Source organism: Callorhinus ursinus, unplaced genomic scaffold (assembly GCF_003265705.2).
Source record: "Callorhinus ursinus isolate GAN/ISIS: 27379988/994484 unplaced genomic scaffold, GSC_fseal_2.0 scaffold38, whole genome shotgun sequence".
NCBI lineage: Eukaryota > Metazoa > Chordata > Mammalia > Carnivora > Otariidae > Callorhinus > Callorhinus ursinus.
The window spans coordinates 8,704,804-8,725,234 of record NW_027397100.1 but is presented as its reverse complement, the minus strand read 5'-3'; the positions used below and the strand labels follow the sequence as shown (position 1 = coordinate 8,725,234).

The 20,431-nt window shown below is 38.0% G+C and overlaps 1 protein-coding gene across 1 annotated transcript in view; it reads left to right on the top strand.

The window, feature by feature from the left end:
* The window catches only part of CTNNBL1 (catenin beta like 1), a 160,032-nt gene that overhangs the window by 68,780 nt on the left and 70,821 nt on the right, over positions 1 to 20,431 (top strand). The window contains exons 8-10 of the mRNA XM_073880447.1: positions 4,819 to 4,891; positions 5,128 to 5,186; positions 6,871 to 7,019. Coding sequence (XP_073736548.1) covers positions 4,819 to 4,891; positions 5,128 to 5,186; positions 6,871 to 7,019 — 281 coding nt within the window. The remainder of the gene's footprint in view (positions 1 to 4,818; positions 4,892 to 5,127; positions 5,187 to 6,870; positions 7,020 to 20,431) is intronic.

Here is a 20,431-nt window from a genome sequence, read left to right as displayed (position 1 = left end):
CTTTCCATGGCACTACTTTGCCCCCCAGCCCATTGCCACCTTCTTTCTTGTCTGAATATCAGACATTTTACTTTTTCCATACTGGTTCTCTTGTGGGAGGCAGCAGATCTGGGTTCTGACATTTACCTATAACTGTGTGACATTTATCCTCATGAAGCATTTTTTCTTCACCACCCAGCAGACCTTCTTGGTGTATGTGCTTATTGTCTTTCTTTAAGTATCCATCAACTCTTTGAAAGCAAGGACTGGGTCTCCATTATTTTTGCATCTCCCAGTTGTTCTCAAGATGTGTTCCCATGGCAACATGTTAAAAATGCAAATTCTTGAACCTACCCCTTGACCTGCTGACTCCACCCATCTTGGGTGGGTCTGGCAGTTAATTTTAAGAAGCCCTCCAGGTGACTTGGCGGCTGGTTAACATCTGAGAACCACCATAGTTTATGTTGCCTGTTAAGCCTTGCTGTTTGATCATCCCATATTTATTCAGTAGTCTTTGAGTATTTCTTCAGTGAGTGGCACCTTGATGAGTCCTCTTTTGGTGCTGGTAGCCTAGCAGTATATAGAAATACTCACGGATTTTTCATCCACTTAATGAAATGTCACTAATTTGTGCTAATGAGGATGAAACCTATTGCAGACAATTGCATTAAATGGGTTAGCAGGTGAGCAGGTAACAGGAGTGTGAGCGAGACCATCACAGTTCATTTTTATGGGGAATACCAGCTTATTAGGATGTTGTGTACTATTGAAAATAACACCAAAGCCCAAAGTTTTATTTTTCCTTTTCTAAAAGAAACAAAATTAAGATTCCCTTTGTTTCCCAGTTAAATCAGTGTTTCAGAAACAGTTGTAACATTCAGCATGTGAGCTAATGAATTGAGAATAGGCTACATGATACTATGCGTACAACTGGTTGATGGGAAGTTCTTAGCCTCCTATGACCAGGAGCTGGGATTTTACAGGGCACAATCTGCTTCAGCAATTTTACAGAGCTGTGGATGTGTCTGAACCTGCCCCATGTGTTCCAGGTACCAGAGGTGAGCTGCAGAAATAACCTGCAGCTTCTGGCTGCGGGTGGGAGCATAATTGTTTTGTACTTTCCAAAAAAGCAGCAGTTCCCAAAGAGGTGAAGTTTAATTTTATTCGAGGCTAGTACATGCTGAGTACAAACCTATGCTTGACTCTATAATTACTCTGACAGCTGAAAGATTTAGGATCACCAGGCTCCTGGATAGAAGACAGCCCCCAGAAGCTTCAGGTCCCATTGGTTAACTTTACAAACTCCAAGAGACCATATCTCCTAAATGAGTTCTCCTTTCTCCTGATTTTAACTAAATATCCTTGTAATTTGGCAGTTTGATATTTTGTAAGCTTGGAGGCCATCGTCTCTGGCTGATATTTAAATAGAAATAAAACTTGCTTGGTGACTTTTTGTCTTTGGCTAGACGTGAAAGATTATAGACCCCTTCCTTCCCACCTGGCCCACAGTTTCCTTTATTTCTATTCCACAAGATTAAAATACTTGGTTGTCATTATCATCACCATTAAGTTTTCCCCATCTGATATGAGTGTCATGTGTTGGCTGTTGACTATGTGGGAAGCGTTATTCTGGATACCTCACATATATTATTTCTGATCCTTACAACCTTCCAAGTGGGTGCTGCTATCCTCAGTTTACAGATGTGGGAAGAATTCCACAGAAAAGTGATTGCCCCAACCCCACGGGAAGTATGGGGCAGAGCCTGTGGCAGTTGGGCCCGGGTATCTCCAAAGCCTCCCCTTCTTGCCAAGATACTTTACAGTGTACCCCTTTCAGGGGCTCTGAAGCATTTTAGGGCTCAGTGTTGGGGAGTTACGGGGTCTAATCATTTTGACTTTCTGATTAGATTCCTCCTTCATGCCAGTTTTTCAAAGAACCTATATTTTAATAGAAAAAGTGATGAAATTATAATTTTGATTTTTAAAAGTTTACTTTGGGCAAACTGGACACTCCTTGAAGTGTTACAGCAAAAGCTGGAGATTTCCTGGGGCAATCAGGAATTTTCAGTAGAGGGGAACTAGCTGTTGGGTGCCTGTGATGTATCTACTGTTTAATTTAATCCAGCTACCCCATGAGGAAATTATTACTTATTTTTACTTAACATAAGAGAAATTGGGCGAGAGAGGCAGAGTAATTTGGCCAAGATCACGTAGCTGAAAACCATAAGAGCTGAGATTCTAGCCTGGATGTTTCTGATTCTAGTCATGAGAAAAACTTTATGTGTTAGGTACTTCTGTACTACCGTATTTAATTCTCATAATAACTCTCCTGATATGTTATTCATTTATTTTATTATTATTAGGATGTTTTTTATTATTTGCTTTTTACAGATAAGGAAATTTAAGACCAAGGAATGTTCCTTGGGTCGTAGATGCCCACCCTCAGTTCATGGTGCCCTGGATGTCTTAGGAATTTCATTTTTATAGTGCCCCTATGCCAGGAAGGACCTAACAATCATGTTTATTAAGTAGTTAGGGTCCAAGCAATTTAATACGTATTTATGCCCTAACAATTTAGTAGCCATTTGAAAAAGTAATACACATGAATTAAAAGAAAAAAAATTTTATTTTATACTTAAAGACCACAGTTACTTACTAATAGATGTGTGTGCCTTTTGAGTGCTGCACAACTTCTAAAACCTTGGAATCCAGTTGAACACCACCGCCCTCATTCCTGCTCCATACTGATTTTCACACAGTTCTTTTATTGCAGCAACCACCAAAAACCAGCTTCACAAAGACAGGATGTCATCAAAAGAGTATACCTGGAGCTAGTAGTTAATGCAGTGTTCAACAGATGTCAAATGTCACTGTGCTTTCTTTGGAAATTTTAAAGTATCCTGCAGTGCCCCTGTGAACTGAGTTTGACACCCCAGGTACCTCGGCACATAGTTTGGGAACTGTAGACTTTGTGTCACATAGGTAGTACATGCTCATGAGTCAAACCTAGGTGCATCAATCCTAGATTCATATATATATTTTTTAAACATGACCGTATTACTTATTAAAATTATTTTTAATTCAGCGTAATATTTTTAAATGCCGTAACAATGGACAAGGTTCACGTCTAATTCACCTGTGTGCTTTCCATGTTTAGTTCTTTCTCTTGCATATAGCAGATGCCCAATAAATACTCGTTGGAAAAAAAAAGAGAAAATCTCCCCCTTATCTTGGAGATAGGATTTATAAAATCAAATAAAGGACAAGAGGCATTGAAACCACAGAAAGGCTATGATGTCTTTTGGCTTCTTTTAGTTAAGTGCATCTTGTTTCAAACAAGAACCCTGGTCCTTGAAAAGCTGCATATAAGTGAAGTGGTGGTGGCTTAAATCATTTAAAAATACCAGTACTTGTAATTTAAATAATTTGAGTAAGTAATTTTATTAGCAGGTCCTTGATTCTGATAGAGATGCTTACCCCTTGGCTTATCACTGTGTTTTGACTTTTATAAAACTGCTTTCCTTAAAGTGAAACATACTACAGATTGCATTTAAACCCTGGCTGTTATATGCTGAATTTCTTGAAACAAGGCCTCAAGCTTGCCCAGGGAGCATACCTTGCAGAGTCAGTACACGTAAGACTTGGCATTAACAGATCTTTTAACCTAAGATGGTCAGCTTCCTGAAACCCTGTGGGGTGCACTTAGGCTTGATGAGAAAAACGTGCATAGAAAACTGAAAAGTTGCTGGGTGTTGCTTCATTAGGGGCCACTCTTCCTTCTTAAGTACAAAATCAGTGTCCAAACAGAACTGTGAATAGCACTAAGGTGATGGAGGTGTTAGCTCTAAGACGAACACTTCCCTATCCTTTCCAGGTACAGAAATGATTTGTCATTTCAAAAACCTGGATAGGTAGCAAGGCTGCTGTTGATTAACAATTGTTGTCCATGTGCCTGCATTTTAAGGACCAAGGGATGGTAAATAAAAACACATCGATGAGGTTTGCTCCTCTGTGCACCTTTATCCAAAGGGGCCTTATTAATGGTGAGATAGTTGTCTTGCTACCGAAGCAAAAATGTGGACAGCCATAAAAGATAGTCTCTGCAGTAAATATGTCCCCTCTGAAACACCAAGTAGCAGAGCATGCAGCAGGAAAAGAATTGTGGGTAGTAATTTGGGTGTTAAAATATTAACACATTTCTGCATTTTTAATGTGGTTTCCTTTTTAAATAGTAGGCAGATTATGGCACACGAACAGATAGGTTTATGATTTCAAATTAAATTTTAAGCATTAAAAAAATCCAAAAGGAACTACTTTATTATAAATACATTCAACTAATCTAAACAAGAACTTGCTTTCTTTTCACCTCCTCTCATCATCTGTCAGCTAATTTACAGCCTAATTTTATGATTGTAATATGTGAACAAAGCTTCATAATGGATTTTAGTCTTAAAATTTCAAAACTTTCAAAACTTTCAATCATTCCTCTAGTTCACATTTGAGTATGTACTATAATGCTAGACAACAGTCCCTGGACTTAAAATGGGGAACCTGGGAAGGCTTCACTGAGGAAGTGACTTTCATACCTGGGCATTAGCAATGTGAGAGCCATTGTGTACATCTGCCATTTATGGTTTTACTATGTAGTATTTGAGTCTGATCTCTTGAGAGTAGAGGCAGACTTTTTTTTTTTTTTTTTTTTTTTACCATTAACCTGCCTTTCTGCTTTCTAACTTCTGCTTCTTTCTAACTCAGATCCTAGTTCTTGTGAAAAATTCATCCCGGGGAAGGAAGCATGGCCCCTTAACATTTTTTCTCATTTCTCCTATTTCCCCACAGGCAAAGATGCCTTTTGATGCCAACAAACTGTATTGTAGTGAAGTGCTGGCCATATTGCTCCAGGACAATGATGGTGAGGCTCCCTCTCAGTATTGATATTCTGTTAGGATAGGAGCCAGGCTTGTTTCAAATCATGACAGCAAGCTCTCTTGCCTTTGGCATCCCCTTGCTCTCCCTCTCGCTCTCTGTGCAGCTTTTGTACTCTGTCAAGCTGTATTGATTTTGTTTGCTGATGTATCAGTGTTAGACGGCTGTAAAATCTGACAGTTAGCTTCATTTTTTTCTTCCTCTATTTTTTTCCCCTTTTAGAAAACAGGGAATTGCTTGGGGAGCTGGATGGAATCGATGTGCTTCTTCAGCAGTTATCCGTGAGTAATTCTTATGCTTCCTGTCTGCCATGAAGATACATGGCCTGCTTTAAATGGGAGGTGGAGCTAGAAAATGTGGGAAGAAATAGGCCATGTAATGCAAGCCATATGGAGTATGTTGGCAGGTTTGAGGTTACAGTGGAGCTACATAGTTTGCCTCCTTTTCTTAGTCATTTGCTCTTTATGACCAGGTATCACTGTGTATCTGCTATGGATTTTCTCCGTCTTCTGATATTTGTCAATTCAGAAGAGGTGTGCTTCCTGCTTAAGGGTATATTCTTGGGCCGAGAATACCAAATTATTTCCAGTTGACCCAGTCCCAAGATTAATCACTTCCTTTCCTTTCAGTCTGCCAGTAAAATGGATTCTCTTCATTTAGAATCCAGATAAGCTCAAGGAATACAAGTTCCAATGCTGTGGGATAGAGGTCACGGAAGAGGATAGGGAAGGATGTGGTTCTAGAGGCTGGAATAAGAAATTAGAAAATGGGGCACCTGGGTGGCTCAGTTGTTAAGCGTCTGCCTTTGGCTCAGGTCATGATCCCAGGGTCCTGGGATCGAGCCCCACATCAGGCTCCCTGCTCCGCGGGAAGCCTGCTTTGCCCTCCCATTCCCCCTGCTTGTGTTCCCTCTCTCGCTGTCTCTCTCTCTCTGTCAAATAAATAAATAAAATCTTTAAAAAAAAGAGAGAAATTAGAAAATGCCATTTTCTCATTGTAAGAAATGTAAGTCTAGTTGAAATGTTCTGCTGGCATTCTGAAAATACTGTTAAGATTTCTTCTAACAAATCTCTTCTGTGCTATTCTAAAACCAAGACTGAATATAGATCATTTGGATAAAATCTTGAGTGTTGGGAGTGTCTGAGATGTCAGTTTGCATACATCTGCCATCTTGGTGCCAGCAGCCTGAGTGGCTTGGCCTCCACCCCAAAAAATAGAGCTTTGAAATGTGAATCTGTTCCCAGTGTTCTGGGAAGGTGCTTCGTCCTGTTCCTGCAAGATTATTGATCATTTTTTAGTGGAGTCTCTGGGTATGCATATACTGATAAAAGGCTTTCCTCTTAACATGCCGTGTATCTCTGGCAGAGACGAAACTTCTGCTTTTAGCTATTTCCATGACTTTAGAGCCACAACTGCTGTGTAAGGCAGTTCAGTAGCCCCAACGGTTAGGAAACTTCCTTAGATTGTGGCCCTTCCAGATTGTGGTTTCTGTTAGAAGGGGTGAACTGGGTCGTGGTTGGGCTGGGCAAATAGAGGGGTTTGGAGGGAACTGGCAAAGTTGGTTTTTGACCTGGAGACGGTGGTTTCAGCTGTATATGCCATTTATGGAATTTTCTATGTCTGTGCTCCATTTCACAGTAAAAGGGTTTTGTTGGTTTGGGTTTTCGGGTTTTTTTGTTTTGTTTTGTTTTTAAATCTGCCTCGTTGGAACTATCAATCACTTATGGACCCAGTGGTCAGTTGAGTGTTTTGGTTTTTTGTTTGAACTGATAGCTGTCTAATACCTGTGACTCAGAAAGTCCAGTTTCTCTAACATGGAAGCTGCAGAGAATTTTGTTTGGTGAGCTTCTGCTTCCTCAGTTGTTGGGCTTATCAGGACAGGCAGACTTCAGAAATTGTTGAGTGCTGACTGATGAAAAGATGTTCTCTTATGGCTCCATGCTTTCTGGTGTCTTTGCTCAACAGGTGTTTAAAAGACACAATCCTAGCACCGCTGAAGAGCAGGAGATGATGGAGAATCTGTTTGATTCACTCTGTTCCTGCCTGATGCTCAGTTCCAATCGTGAGCGCTTCCTGAAGGGTGAGGGTCTACAGCTGATGAATCTCATGCTCAGGTACGTTTCTTATCTCCTAGTGCTCCGGTTTTTTTGTCCAGCTCCTCACCGTTAGCCCAAATTCCAGAACACGTATCTATGGCCATTGAGTTTCTTAGATATGAAAAACAGTAGGTCCTTCAGGGGTGTGTGTGTGTGGGGGGGGGGCGAGAGGGTCTTCTCTCAAGTTAGAGTGGGTGAATAGAAAGTACATTTTGGTCTGTTTGTAACCTGTTGAGTTTCTTAGATATGAAAAACAGTAGGTCCTTCAGGGGTGTGTGTGTGGGTGTGTGGGTGTGTGTGGGTGTGTGTGGGTGTGTGGGTGTGTGTGTGTGTCGAGAGGGTCTTCTCTCAAGTTAGAGTGGGTGAATAGAAAGTACATTTTGGTCTGTTTGTAACCTGTTGTATCAGTTGGTGATATGACTGCTCTTGAAGGGAAATGTCTTTTTGCTCCTCTTACTGTGTCGGTTTTGGGAAATCTAGTCATGATCTTCTAAACATACCCTATGTTAATTTCTAACTTTATATCACATAGACCTATCTATTCCATATGTTTGTCTGTATTTTTCTTGTTGATAGCAGAGTATCATTTTTTATTTATACATATTTTTCATTATATATTTTCTGTGAATTGCACATGTGCTATGTGGCTTGCATAGGAGATATGAAAATGTGCAAGACAGTTCTCGAACTTTTCTTTATGGTAATTTCCTTATAGATCTTCCTATTATTTATGCTCTAATTCCTTAAGGTATTTAAAATGGATATCATGTTGAGGCGCCTGGTGGCTCAGTCGTTAAGCGTCTGCCTTTGGCTCAGGTCATGATCCCACGGTCCTGGGATCGAGCCCCACATTGGGCTCCCTGCTCAGCGGGAAGCCTGCTTCTCCCTCTCCCACTCCCCCTGCTTGTGTTCCCTCTCTCGGTGTGTCTCTCTCTGTCAAATAAATAAAAATAAAATCTTTAAAATGGATATCGTGTTTAGTATATTTCATGGAATCCTAATGTTGGAAGTAAATGGGAGGTAGCTTGTGTCAATAACCCTTGAGAAATCTGGGAGAAATGGGAGCAGGGGTATGGTGACCAGAGTGTGGTGGGGTTAAGTGGCCATTTTTTAAACTGAGAGCCACTAGACCATGTTTGTGTGGCTGGAAGACACTAATCATTATTACTCTTCATGAAATCGAGCTAGAGTCTGCACTCTTGAAACTTCTATTCATGTACATGCAAACTATGTTAAACTAGATCTTTGAAAAAATTTTTTATAAATTCAATAAATGTATCTATTAAATATAATTTAGAATATAGACATGCAAAACTGCTGTTAAAACACTGATAAGGTACTATGTTAAGTGCTGCGCTTATAAAAGAAATGAGTAAGACAGGATTCCTGCCTCTAAGAAGCTAAAAAAACAGCTCTTGTCATGTAAACACAAGCCAACTTTGAGTGTAGATTTCTTTCACTCTTTTTTTCTGTAATTATTTCCTTGTTTTTGCCAGCTTTTTAGTCCTGTCACAAATGTAATTTTCTGTACTGTTTCTTTTTAAACTTAACGTGGCATTTCTCATGCCGTGACATCTTTGTGGGAGTTTTCAGTAACTGTATAATGGACTCTAAGGAAAGATAGCTTACTTAGTATTCTGTTGGTGATATTGAGACTATTTCCATTGTTTTGATATTGTAGCAAATTCTTCAGTGACCATGTTTTTGTTTAAAACTATTTTTGTATTTAAGATTTTCAAGGTTATGTTTCTAAAATATCTTCTCTTTAGGCATGTGTAGGGCTGGGGGCACAGTAGACCTCTTCGTTTGTCCAGTGCATACGAGACCTTGGATTGATTGAAAATCTTCCTTTGTGGAATTGCTTTAAAAAATCTATTTTAAAGTGCAGAGAGGGGCATTGGAATTATTCGGAGGCCTTTAGTTTTCAGCTGATTTTTGCTAGCTTTACTCTCTTGAGTCTTTTGTTTGTTTATCTCCTTTACCCTTCTAATTGCCTGTTCTTTTGTTGAAATGACCCGCCTTCTCCCAAGTAAATGGCATATAAAGAAGATGCATTTGGCTTCCTGGGCTTTCTAACCTTAAAACTGTACTCTACAGGGACTTTTTCCTAAGCTTCTTAAAGGTCTGAACTGCCAATGTCTTTGGATGGTTGAGTGCAAATATGAAGTGATGTATTCCTGTAGCATATGGCTTGGTAATGTGCAGCAGTGGGGAGCTGAATAAATAACCAGAAATATGGATTATTCAAACAGGAATGCTGAGATTCTGGGAGCCTAATTAAAAAGGTGCTCCAAAAGCTTTAGAAACTGTACCTCTGTAGGATCTCCTCTAACTTTTCATATTTGAATGCTGAAGTTACTGTTAGATTAATTCTTTTCATTAACTAGCTATTTTAGCAGATTCAGCATTCCCTTTTTTCTCTTTCCCATGCTTCTTTGTTCTGTGTTATTTTTCTTCTTCAGACTCCCAAATGGAAAGTTTAATTAGGAGGGATTTTTTTTTTTTCCTACTAGATTCATCCTGATCTAGCAAGAGTTGCCAAGTTGCTCTCTGTCTAGAGAGAAGCCCGTTCAAGACTTGGAGGCTGTAGCACTAGAAGTTCAGGAAAATTCTGTGGTTCCATTGCTCCTAAGTACCACTCTTTACTGGGATTTAGGCATTGAGCAATCATGAAATGCCCTCCTGGAAAGGTGGCAGTGTGATATAGCATGGAAGAGTGGGTTTTGGGAGTTGAGGTAAATGTGGGTTTGGAACAAAGCTCTTTCACTTACTAGTGGCTATTTGGTGAGTGACTCCAACCTTTCTGACCTCTGACCCTCAGTTTTTCATCTGAAAAATGGGAGTAACGATGCCAAATTTGCAGGGATTTTGTGGAAATTAAACTATATGTAATGTGTCTGGGACAGTTCTGCAGCTATTAAAACACTGATAAATGTTAAATTACTATGTTAAGTGCTAGGCTTAATACAGAGATGAACAAGACAGGATTCTTGCTTTTGAGAAACTCAATCACTAGTGAGGGAGGCCAATGTTAAGTAACTGCAATATAATTTAATGTGTCACATGAACTATTCCTCTTAAGGGTTTGCATATCTGTGAATTTTTTTCATTTCTGATTATTGATAAGCAAAGGTCATTAGCAAGATAGTCATTTACACACACACATTATCACACATGCACATATACTACCCAATTTAATATTTATCAACTTTATTGAAGCATAATTTATTTATAATAAAACATGCCCATTTTAAGTGTATAGTTGTAAATTTGATGGATGTATCCGTCTGTGTTTTCAACACAATGGAGATATAAAATGGCAATGTCCAATAGAAATGTAATGCAAGCAAGGTATATAGTTTTATATTTTGCAGTAGCATGGTAAAAAGGTTAAAAAAAACAAAATTAATTTTAATAATACATTTTATTTAACCCAGTATAATAAAAATCATCTCAACAGGTAATCAACAAAAAATATTATTGCGCCATTTTACTTTTTTCCTACTAAGTCTTTGAAATCCAGTGCATATTTACATCTCAATTCAGTGCTAAATTTTCATAAAGCACTTGCTTTGTATCTAGGTTTCATAAGATTTATAGTTGGAAAGTAGATTCCCATACCTAAGTTTCTCCAAACATACTTAGATGCTTCCTAATAACTGAATCAAATATCAGTTTTTAAATTTAAATTTATTTAGTCTGTGTTTTGTTTAGCCTGTGTCACTCAACAGATTGTTTTTGAGATTCATTCATTTTGCATGTATCAGTAATTTGGTTCTTGTTCGTTTTTAGCAGTATTCCATTATATTTCTGCATTCCATTGTATCCGTTTTTTAATTTATTCACCTCTTGATGAACATTTGGGTTGTTTCCAGTGTCTTGCTATTATTAATAAAGCTGCTTAAAAATCTTTAGATAAACATATATTTTCATCTCTCTAAGGTAAATACCTAGGAATGGAGCGACTTGGTCATATTGGAAGTGTAAGTTCACTATTAGAAACTACCAAGCTGTTTTCCAAAGTTGTTGTATCATTTTCTGGTCCTCACCTTCCCCACACCCCAGCAAGGCATGAGAATTCCAGCATATCCTCCTTAACAGTTGATGATTAGGCTAAATTTCTTTAAGAATCTTCTCCCCCTATGTCACTTCCTCAGCCCTCTCCTTACGCCCACCCACCTACCCACTCCCAAATGTTGAGGATTAGGTTCTAGCATCCTCTGCTTTCCACTATGGGAGCATTTACCATCCTGTGTGGTAGACATCTGTTTGTCTCTGACTGTATTATAAGACTCTTGAGAACAGAAACCAGGTCTTCTTCCTCTTTTATCCCTAGTACCTAGCAATAGATACACATTAGGTTCCCAGTAAATATTTTCTAAATGAATGAGAAAGGGATCTGAGAAACATTTTTGCTGTTTTAAATCATTGGGTTATAGAATTTCTAGCAAATCCCATTCATAGACCCAAAGAATGAGTGATTTATTAAAAGCCATATAGTTGAGAGCTCAATCTTCTGCCTAGATACATTTAGTTTAGTTTTCCCTGTCAGATTTTTTTTTTAAAGATTTATTTATTTATTTTAGAGAGAGAGCATATGCGCAGGGGGAAGGGCAGAGGGAGAGAGAGAGAATCCTCGGGCAGTTTCCACACGGAGCGCAGAGCCGGATGCAGGGCTCAGTCCCAGGACCCTGAGATCATGACCTGAGCCGAAATCAGGAGCTGCTCAACCGACTGAGTCACCCAAGCACCCTTCCCTGTCGGATCAGTTTTTGAACCTGATCTTCAAGGCTCTGGGGAATCCAGGCATCAGCTGCAGTGCAGGGCTTGCTGTCCTGTTTGGCCCGTGCTCGTGCTGTGCAGCAGAGCAGAAGCCAACACAAGTGTCCACACTTCAGTTTATCCTCCTTTGGGACATTTGAACCTCTCAATACTCTCTCTCCGTAATCCTCCAAGGTATTTCAGGGTTATGGTTTAGGCATTCATTTCTTATAACCTTTCTACTCAAGATCCAGAGAATTCCTTCATGCAGATTTGCAGTCCCTCAGCATTTGTTTATAGGGACTTTGAGGAGGTCTACTACCTCTTTGCCTTTACCGGACAGGCCTTTCTCCTCTGCTTTATCCTCCCACCCAGGTGTTAGTTTAGTTGTCAGGCGACTTTTTTTCACTCCTGTGTTAAGAGTGTTTGGATTCTACAGTAGTCGACAGAATCAGTAAGAAAAAAAAAAGCTTTTCATTTTTTGTTTTTCCTCTGTCAAAGGACAGATGACATTTTGGAAAAGAAGAAAAGATTGTTGAGGTGATATTTAAAAAATGGAACTCTTGCTGTGGAAAAAGCAGCAGATAGCCATCCTAGCATCTAGGAACTCCCCCCCCCCAAAGGAATATCTCATTTAGTCATAGTGTTTTGATAAGGAAAGAAAAATGATGGGGTGAGGGTAGAAGACGCAGAACCTCTTGGACAGTATATACTGTGTATATATGATATATCCTCCCCTGATGGAGAAAATACTTCTCCTTGTGTGTCCTCATTCTTTTGCTTTGAGTGTCAAGAATTTTGGTACTGAGAGGATGTTTGCGTGGTCTTTGGCTAGCAGCAGAAGAGTTAAGATACGACTATGAGCCAAGTGGTATTTTTGTAGTCAGGGATATTTGAGAGAAAAAGAAAATTTAGGAAAGTCACAATTTATTGTGAAGTTTAACAGAATGATCAGATTCAGAGAGTCTAATTCTCAGAAATAAAACTAACTTATACTTATTGGGGGGGAGTGGCCATTATAGAATTTAGCCAGACATGAAGGTAGAGCTCTACAAATGCCCTCTTGCCCCCTGGATGGAGACTGGTTGGCCTTTTCTACACTCTTGGTTACAGATTTCTCTTTGGTAAGATGGTTGCTGCAAATAGAAGATTTCAGTATATCAGGTTTAATTATAGACTGTACTCCAAATCGTTTGCTTCCTGCCACCACAGAGCACTTTTTTTTTAACAGTATGTCCTTGTTTCAAATGGTTCAGTGTTCTTTAAGAAACAACAAAGCCAGTGGGAGACAAGAATTACATTGTCCGTTTCCTTGAAAATGTTGACATGAAGCTTATTACTTCTGTTGTAAAACCCTGTTTCAGTTAGAAAGAGAAGAGACCATTGAGATCCCAAGGGATGTGTACAAATGCAGCTTGGGGTTGTGTAGCAGAAAGACAGTGAACCTATCTTGGTTATTAACTGTATAGACAAAAAAAAAAAAAAGAGAGAGAGAGAAGGGTACATAGACACATCCCTTTAGGAACAACCGATTTTTTTTCCCCCTGAGGTTTCTCAGTAAGATTTTCCTTAATTTAAAGAAAAGTGTCTCTGACAAAGAAAACAAAAAAATGGGGATGGTGTACCATCTACAAAGTAAGTTTTTGCAGGCCCAGTTCTGGACTTAGGCTTGAACCAAAGTGTAAGGGTAGGCAGGCCAGCCTGGGGAACTTTTAAACCTTGAAATTTTACTCCCTTTGTTTTTACCTTGTTCTATATTGGTTTTGTTCCTAATGAACATGGGAAGGTCCAAACTCAATCGCATTATTACTCTTGTGGTCCTTTTCAGGTTTTTGTTGTTTTTTAAGAGCTAGAGCTTTTTCTTCTTACTTTTAGTCTCTGGGATTTAACTGCAAAAGCAAAATAATAATGCAAACATTTTAGAAATCAGTTGAGCTTCCTGATAGGGTTTTATACAGTTTGTGCTTCAAACTGCACACACACATCTTGCTTGTTGTTTGTCCAACAAGCAAGCGTTCCCTTTCCCCATTCACTGAATATTATCATTCTTTCTAAGATGGATAATAGTAGTTTGCACCTGTTCTCTGGGAACCAGAAAAACGCTTCAAAGGACAAAGTAATCCTTCCAACAGCCCTCCAGGCTGACGTTACTTTTTCATAAATGGAAAGTGCTGGGACTGAGAAGGCAGATTAAACTGAAGCAAGATTACTTGGCAGGAAATGGTGGAGGACCTGTCGGAGCCCTTCCATCAGACTTCATAGCTATTCATCATTCCAGGGCTGCTAAATTGTACATATTTAAAGTACACAAGTTGATGAGTTTTGCAGTGTGTGTCGACCTATCATACCATCACTATGAACATGACAACAAACAAATTTATTGTGCCCAAATGTTTCCTTGGGCCCCGTGGTAATCCATAACTCCTCTCCCTCCACCTCAAGTCTCTAGGTAACCATCGATTTGCTTTCTGTCCATTATAGATTAGTTTGCATTTTCTAGAACTTTATGTAAATGGAGTCATACAGTATGTACTCTTTTTTTTTTTTTTGCTTTGGCATATTTAACTACTATAATAATTATTTTAACTATAATTATTTTGAGATTCATTCCGTGTGTATCAATAGTTTGTTCCTTTTTCTTTGCTGTGTAGCATTCCATTTTATGAATATATATCTCTGTTTATTCACTTGTTGATGGGCATTTGGGTTTCTAGTGTTACTGCTCTAATGAACAAAGTTATGAATATTCAGGTACATATCTTCGGGTGGACATCTTTTTCATTTCTCTTGGATAAATGCCTGTGAGTTGAATGTTTGGGTCATATGATAGGAATATGGTTAACTTTTTAAGACACTGTCAATCTGTTTTTACAAAACTGTTATACCATACCATTTTTATATTCTCACCAGCAGTGTATGAAACTTCCATTTGCCCCATATCCTCACTAATTCTTGGTGTGGTCAGTGTTTTTTGTTTTAGTCATTCTAGTGGGTATCTTGTGCTTTTAATTTTCATTTCCCTTGTGGCTAATGATAATGGGCTTTTTCCATGTGCTTATTTGCCACTCATACATCTTCTTTGGTGGCGTCTGTTCAACCTCTTGCCCATTTTGGCAGGAGGAGGGGGAGTTGTTTGTCTTATTGTTGAATTATAACAGTTCTTTATATATCATAGATACAATCTGTTGTCAGATAAATGTTTTACGTATAGTTTCTCTGAGCCCATAACTGGCCTTTTCCTTTTCATAGTGTTTTGAAAGTTTTAAATTTTGCTGAGATAAAATTTTTAAACTTATTGCAATGATTTTACTCCATTTGAGTAAACTTAGGTAGTCAGTGTCTTTCAAGGAATTCATTTTATCTTAGTGGTGTAACCAATTGGCCAAAAGTTGTTCATGAGTACTCCCTTATTTTTTAATATCTGTAGAATCTGTAGTGATGTGCTCTACCTTATTCCCAATGTTGGCCTTTGATGTCTTCTTTTTTTCTTAATCAGGCTGGCTTGTTGATCTTGTCAGAGAATCAGGTTTTTCTTACTGATTTATCTCTACTACTTTTTGTTTTCTATGTCAGTGATTTCTTCTCTGATCATTTTTTTTCCCTTCTGATTACTTGGGGGTTCAATTTGCTATTCTTCTGATTTCTCAAGGTGGGAATTGAAGATCATGTAATTGAGATCTTATTGTTTTTTAAAGATTTGTTTATTTTAGAGAGAGAGCACACAAGCAGAGGGTGGAACAGAGGGAGAGGGAGAGAATCTCAAGCAGACTCCCTGCTGAGTACAGAGTCTGATGTGGGGCTTGATCTCACCACCCTGAGATAATGACCTGAACCCACATCAAGGGTTGACCACTTAACCAACTGAGCCACTCAGGAGCCCCAAGATCTTATTTTTTAACATGTTTGATGCTATAAATTTCTCTCTAATTGCTACCTTAAGCCTGTCACACACATTTTGATATGTTGTATTTTCAATTCAGAATACTTTTATTCAGTTCAAAATACTTTCTGATTTATCTTTTCATTTCATCCTTGACCCATGAGTTATTTAGAAGTGTGTTATTTACTTTCCAAATATTTAGCGATTTCCCAAATATCCTTCTAATTTTTATTTCTTTAATACCTTTAATACCATTGTGGTCAGAGAACTTTAATACCATTGTGGTCAGAGAACATACTTTATGTTATTTGGATCCTTTTAAATTTATTAAGACTTGTTTTTGGCCCAGAACATAGTCTATGTTGCTAAATATTCCTTGTGCATCTGAAAAGAATGTTCTGTAAATATCAGCTAGGTTAAGTTAATGGTGATGTTTAAGTCTTCTATATCCTTACAGATTTTCTGTCTACTTATTCTATCAGTTATAAAAGGGGTGTGAAATCTCTGACTGTAATTGTGAATATGTCTGTTTCTCCTTTGAGTTCTGTCAGTTTTTGCTTTATGTATTTTGAAATTCTTTTAGGTGCTTAAATATTTAGGAGTATATGCTGTCTTGCTTAATTGACTCTTTTATCATTATGAAATGACTCTCTTTATCCCTGATAATGTTCCTTGATCTGAAATCTACTTTGTTTGATATTAATATAGCCACCACAACTTTCTCTTGATTAGTGTAAGCATACTACATGTTTTACCATCTATCATGGAATAAATTTTGTCCCCTCCTCTATTCATATTTGAAGCCCTAATTCCAGGGTGGTTGTATTTAGAAATAGGGTCTTTAAGATGCTAATTAAGGTTAAATGGGGTCATAACAGTAGGTCCCTAATCCAATAGAATTGGTGGTTTTATGAGAAGAGGAAGAGACATCATCAGGAGTATGGTACACAGAGAAAAGGCTGTGTGAGGACATGGTGAGAAGACAGCCATCTGCAAGCCTATGCATCTTTGTATTTAAAATGTGGGGGGTTTTTTGTGGGTAGTATACATTGGAGTCTTCATAGCAATTTCTGCCTTTTAATTTAGATGTTTGTGCCATTTACATTTTTGCTTTGTCTGCACCATTTACAGTTTTGCTTTGTCTGCCTTCTTTTATTTTTTAATTTTATTTTTTTAAGATTTTGTTTTTTAAGTAATCTCTACACCCAACATGGGGCTCGAACTCACAACCCCAAGATCAAGAGTTGCTTGCTGTACCAACTGAGCCAGCCAGGTGCCCCACGTCTGCCTTCCTTTAGATTAACATTTTTTATTATTCCGTGTTATTTTCTTAGGTGGCTTCTTAACTCTTTCTCTTTGCCTTTTTTAGTGGTTGTTTTCAAATTTGTAATATACATCTTTAACTTACTACAGTCTGTCTTCAGGTAGTTGTATACGATTTCATCTACAGTGTAAGAACTTTGCAACAATATACTTCCATTTCTCCCTCCTGGTTTTTGTGCTATTGTTGTCATATATTTTACTTATGTATATGTTATAAAGGCCAACACATATTGTTTATCTTTTTGTTTAAATAGTTATCTTTTAAAGAGATTTTTTTTTAAGTTAGAAAAAAATCTTTTATTTTTACCAACCCATTTGCCATTGTCAGTGCTCTTCATTCTTCTGTGTAGATTCAGATTTTCATCTGGTGTCAGTTTCTTTCTTCCCAAGTGATTTCCTTTGACATCTCTTATAGTGTTGGTCTATTCGTGATGACTTCCGTCAACTTGGGTATGTCTGAAAAAATATTTGCCTTCACCTTTGAGTGATATTTTCACCAGGTATAGCATTCTGTGTTATAATAGGGTTTTTTTTTTTTTTCTTTCTTTCAGTCTCTTAACAGTGTTGCTTCACTGTCTTCTGGATTGCTTGGTTAGCCATGAGAAGTCTGCTGTCATTCTTATGTTAGCTCTGTATGTAATGTGTCCCCTTTTGTCTGGAAGTTTTTAGGATGCTCTCTCTTGCTGATTTTGAACAGTCTGGTTATGAGGTACCTTGATGTAGTTTCCTTTATGGCTCTTGTGTTTGGGCTTCATTGAGCTTCTTGGATCTGTGGGCTTATAGTTTTCATCAAATGTGGAAATTTTTGAAATCATTATATATTTTTTCCCCATCAAGAACTCCAATTACATGTATATTAGGCTATTTGAAGTTGTCCAACCACGGTTCACTGGTAATCTGTTAATTTTTCTCAGGCTTTTTTTTTTCTTTCTGTTTTATTTTAGTTTCTATCATTATGTATTTAAGCTCACTCTTTTCTTCTGCACTTAATCTCATCCAGTGTGTTATTCACCAGACATTGTATTTTTCTTCTCTAGATATCTTCCCTGTTTCTAGTTAGCATACTGAAGCTTTTTTTTAACCTTCTTGCATATATCACATATAGTTATAATAAAACTAGTTTAATGTCTTCTGATTTGGTCATCTATGTTATTTTTATTATTTTTCTCCTCTTTATGGTTAATGTTTTCCTGCCTCTTTAAATGCCTGTTAATTTTTTTTTCTGAAATTTAAATATTGTGAATTTTACCTTTTGGATGCTGGATGTGTGTCTATGTGTGTGTGTCTATGTCTCCTTATAAATATTCTTGAACTTTGTTCTAGGATATAGTTAAATTACTGGGAGTAGTTTGCTTCTTTGGAGGCCTACTTTTACGCTCTGTTAGGTGGGACCAGACTAGCCTTTAGTCTCTGGCTAGTTTTGCCTCAGGACTGAAGCGGTACCCTCCTGAGTACTCCACCTGATGCACTGTGAATTCACAAAGTCTTTCCACTCCAGCTGGTGGGAACACAAACTGTTTCTGGTCCTCGGTGAGTTCTAGGCACTGCTTCCCCTTCTTTCAGGTGGCTCATTTCCCGCAGCCTTGGTTAGTTTGCTCACATGCACTGAAGACTCAGAGAGACCCTGTGCACATCTCAGTGCAGCGCTTGGTCTGGCAATCTGCCCTGTGAGCTCCAGCTGCATCGGTCTCCCCTCCTCTGCTCTGCATCTCCACCCTCTCTGCTCTGAGGCCTGGAGACTCTCCAAGCAGCTAGCTGGGCTCATTGCATGTGTTTCCCTTTCTCGGGGATCACTGTCTTGTGCTACCTGATGTCAAGTGTCTGGAAGCCATTGTTGGATATGTTTTGTCCTTTTGTTTGTTTGTTTTGGGTCGGGGGGTGATATAAATTTAGTCCCTGTTACCTCATCTTGGCCCAAAGTGGAAGTCCAAGAGCATATTATCTATTTTTAAAAACACTTTCTAGTATACATTTTCTTACTATTCAGTGCTAGTGGACAGTAATACAAATAACTTTTATGTATTGATCTTACATTAAGCAACTTTGCTATGTCACGTATCAGTCTGGTTTTGTTGCAATAGCAACTCTGCAACCTCAAGGACTTTCAGTGACAGATGTTTATTTTTCACTCCTGATACATCCATCACTGGCCATCTGAAGTTCTGCTCCACATCTTTATTTTGGGATTCATACTAAAGGAAGTGTTCAGTGGGATGTGACTTTCTCATAGCAGAGAGAAAAGGCTGATTAATGCAATAAATCTTTAAACTTCTTCTCTAAAGACACCTGTATTACTTATGCTCTCATTTTATTGGCCATAAAATGTCACATGGCCAAGCCTGATGTCCTTGGTGCAGGGAGGGAAGTATAAACAGTGATGTGTTTGAGATAGCTCGTACAGGCTCATGAAAGCTCACTGTGCGCCTCTCTTTCCCACACCATGTTTAGTGGGATCACATTGGTAACTTGAAATCTGGTAGAGTGGGAGTATTTACGCCATGTAAATTGGAAAATAAAACAATCAGCACTTTTTTCCTGGAGAACTACTTGTTGAACTTTTAGTAGCAAACCCCTGGGTATATGCCCTTTTTAGGGAGTAGCAGTTAATAGGTAGGAACAAGATTATTTTCTGTCACATTTCATTTCAATAATTTGTTAGTTTGTGTGTGTGTTTACATTTTACTAGCTATGCCTTTTAAGGCAAGATTAAATAGGAAGGAGTAGTGATCAAGGGCAAACTTTTCTTATTCCTGGGTTAAAGGGAATGTATTTTATTAAGTATAATGTTTGTTTTCAGAAAGGGAATGTATTTTATTGAGTATAATGTTTGTTTTGAGTTTTTTGGAGATAGCATTTGTCAGATTAAGGAAATTTCTTCTCTTATTGATGTCACAGATTTTACATAATTGATCAGTCAATTTTATCAAAAACTTTTTCTGCATTTACCGAGATGGTTTTTTAAAGTTAATCTGGTGAAAATTGCATTAAAGGATTTTCTAATGTTGAACTAACCTTTCATTCCTGGGAGAAGCCCATCTTTTTTATGTTTTGTAGGATTCTGTATTTTATTTAGGAATTTGATACCAATACCTGAGTGGGTTTGGCCAGTAAGTTTACTCTCAGAAAGCTTTTGTTTGTTTGTTTTAACTTTATAAATGAGTTGAATGATGCTTTATTAAATGAGTTGAATAATGTAGGAGTTTAATATTAGAATTATTTTCTTCTTGAATATTTGGTAGAACTTGATAGTGATTGCTTCTGGACTTTAAATTTTCTTTGAGAGAAGATTTTTAACTACTGATTGAGTTTTCTGAATGGCTTTAGACCCATTCAGGTTTTCTTTTTTTCTTTTTTTTTTTTTGAGTCAGTTGGGAAATTTATATTTTCCTAGGAATTTGTCCATCTTACCTGCTTTCCAAGTTTCTGGCTTAAAATTATTCCTTATGCTCTGTTGGCTTAATATCTG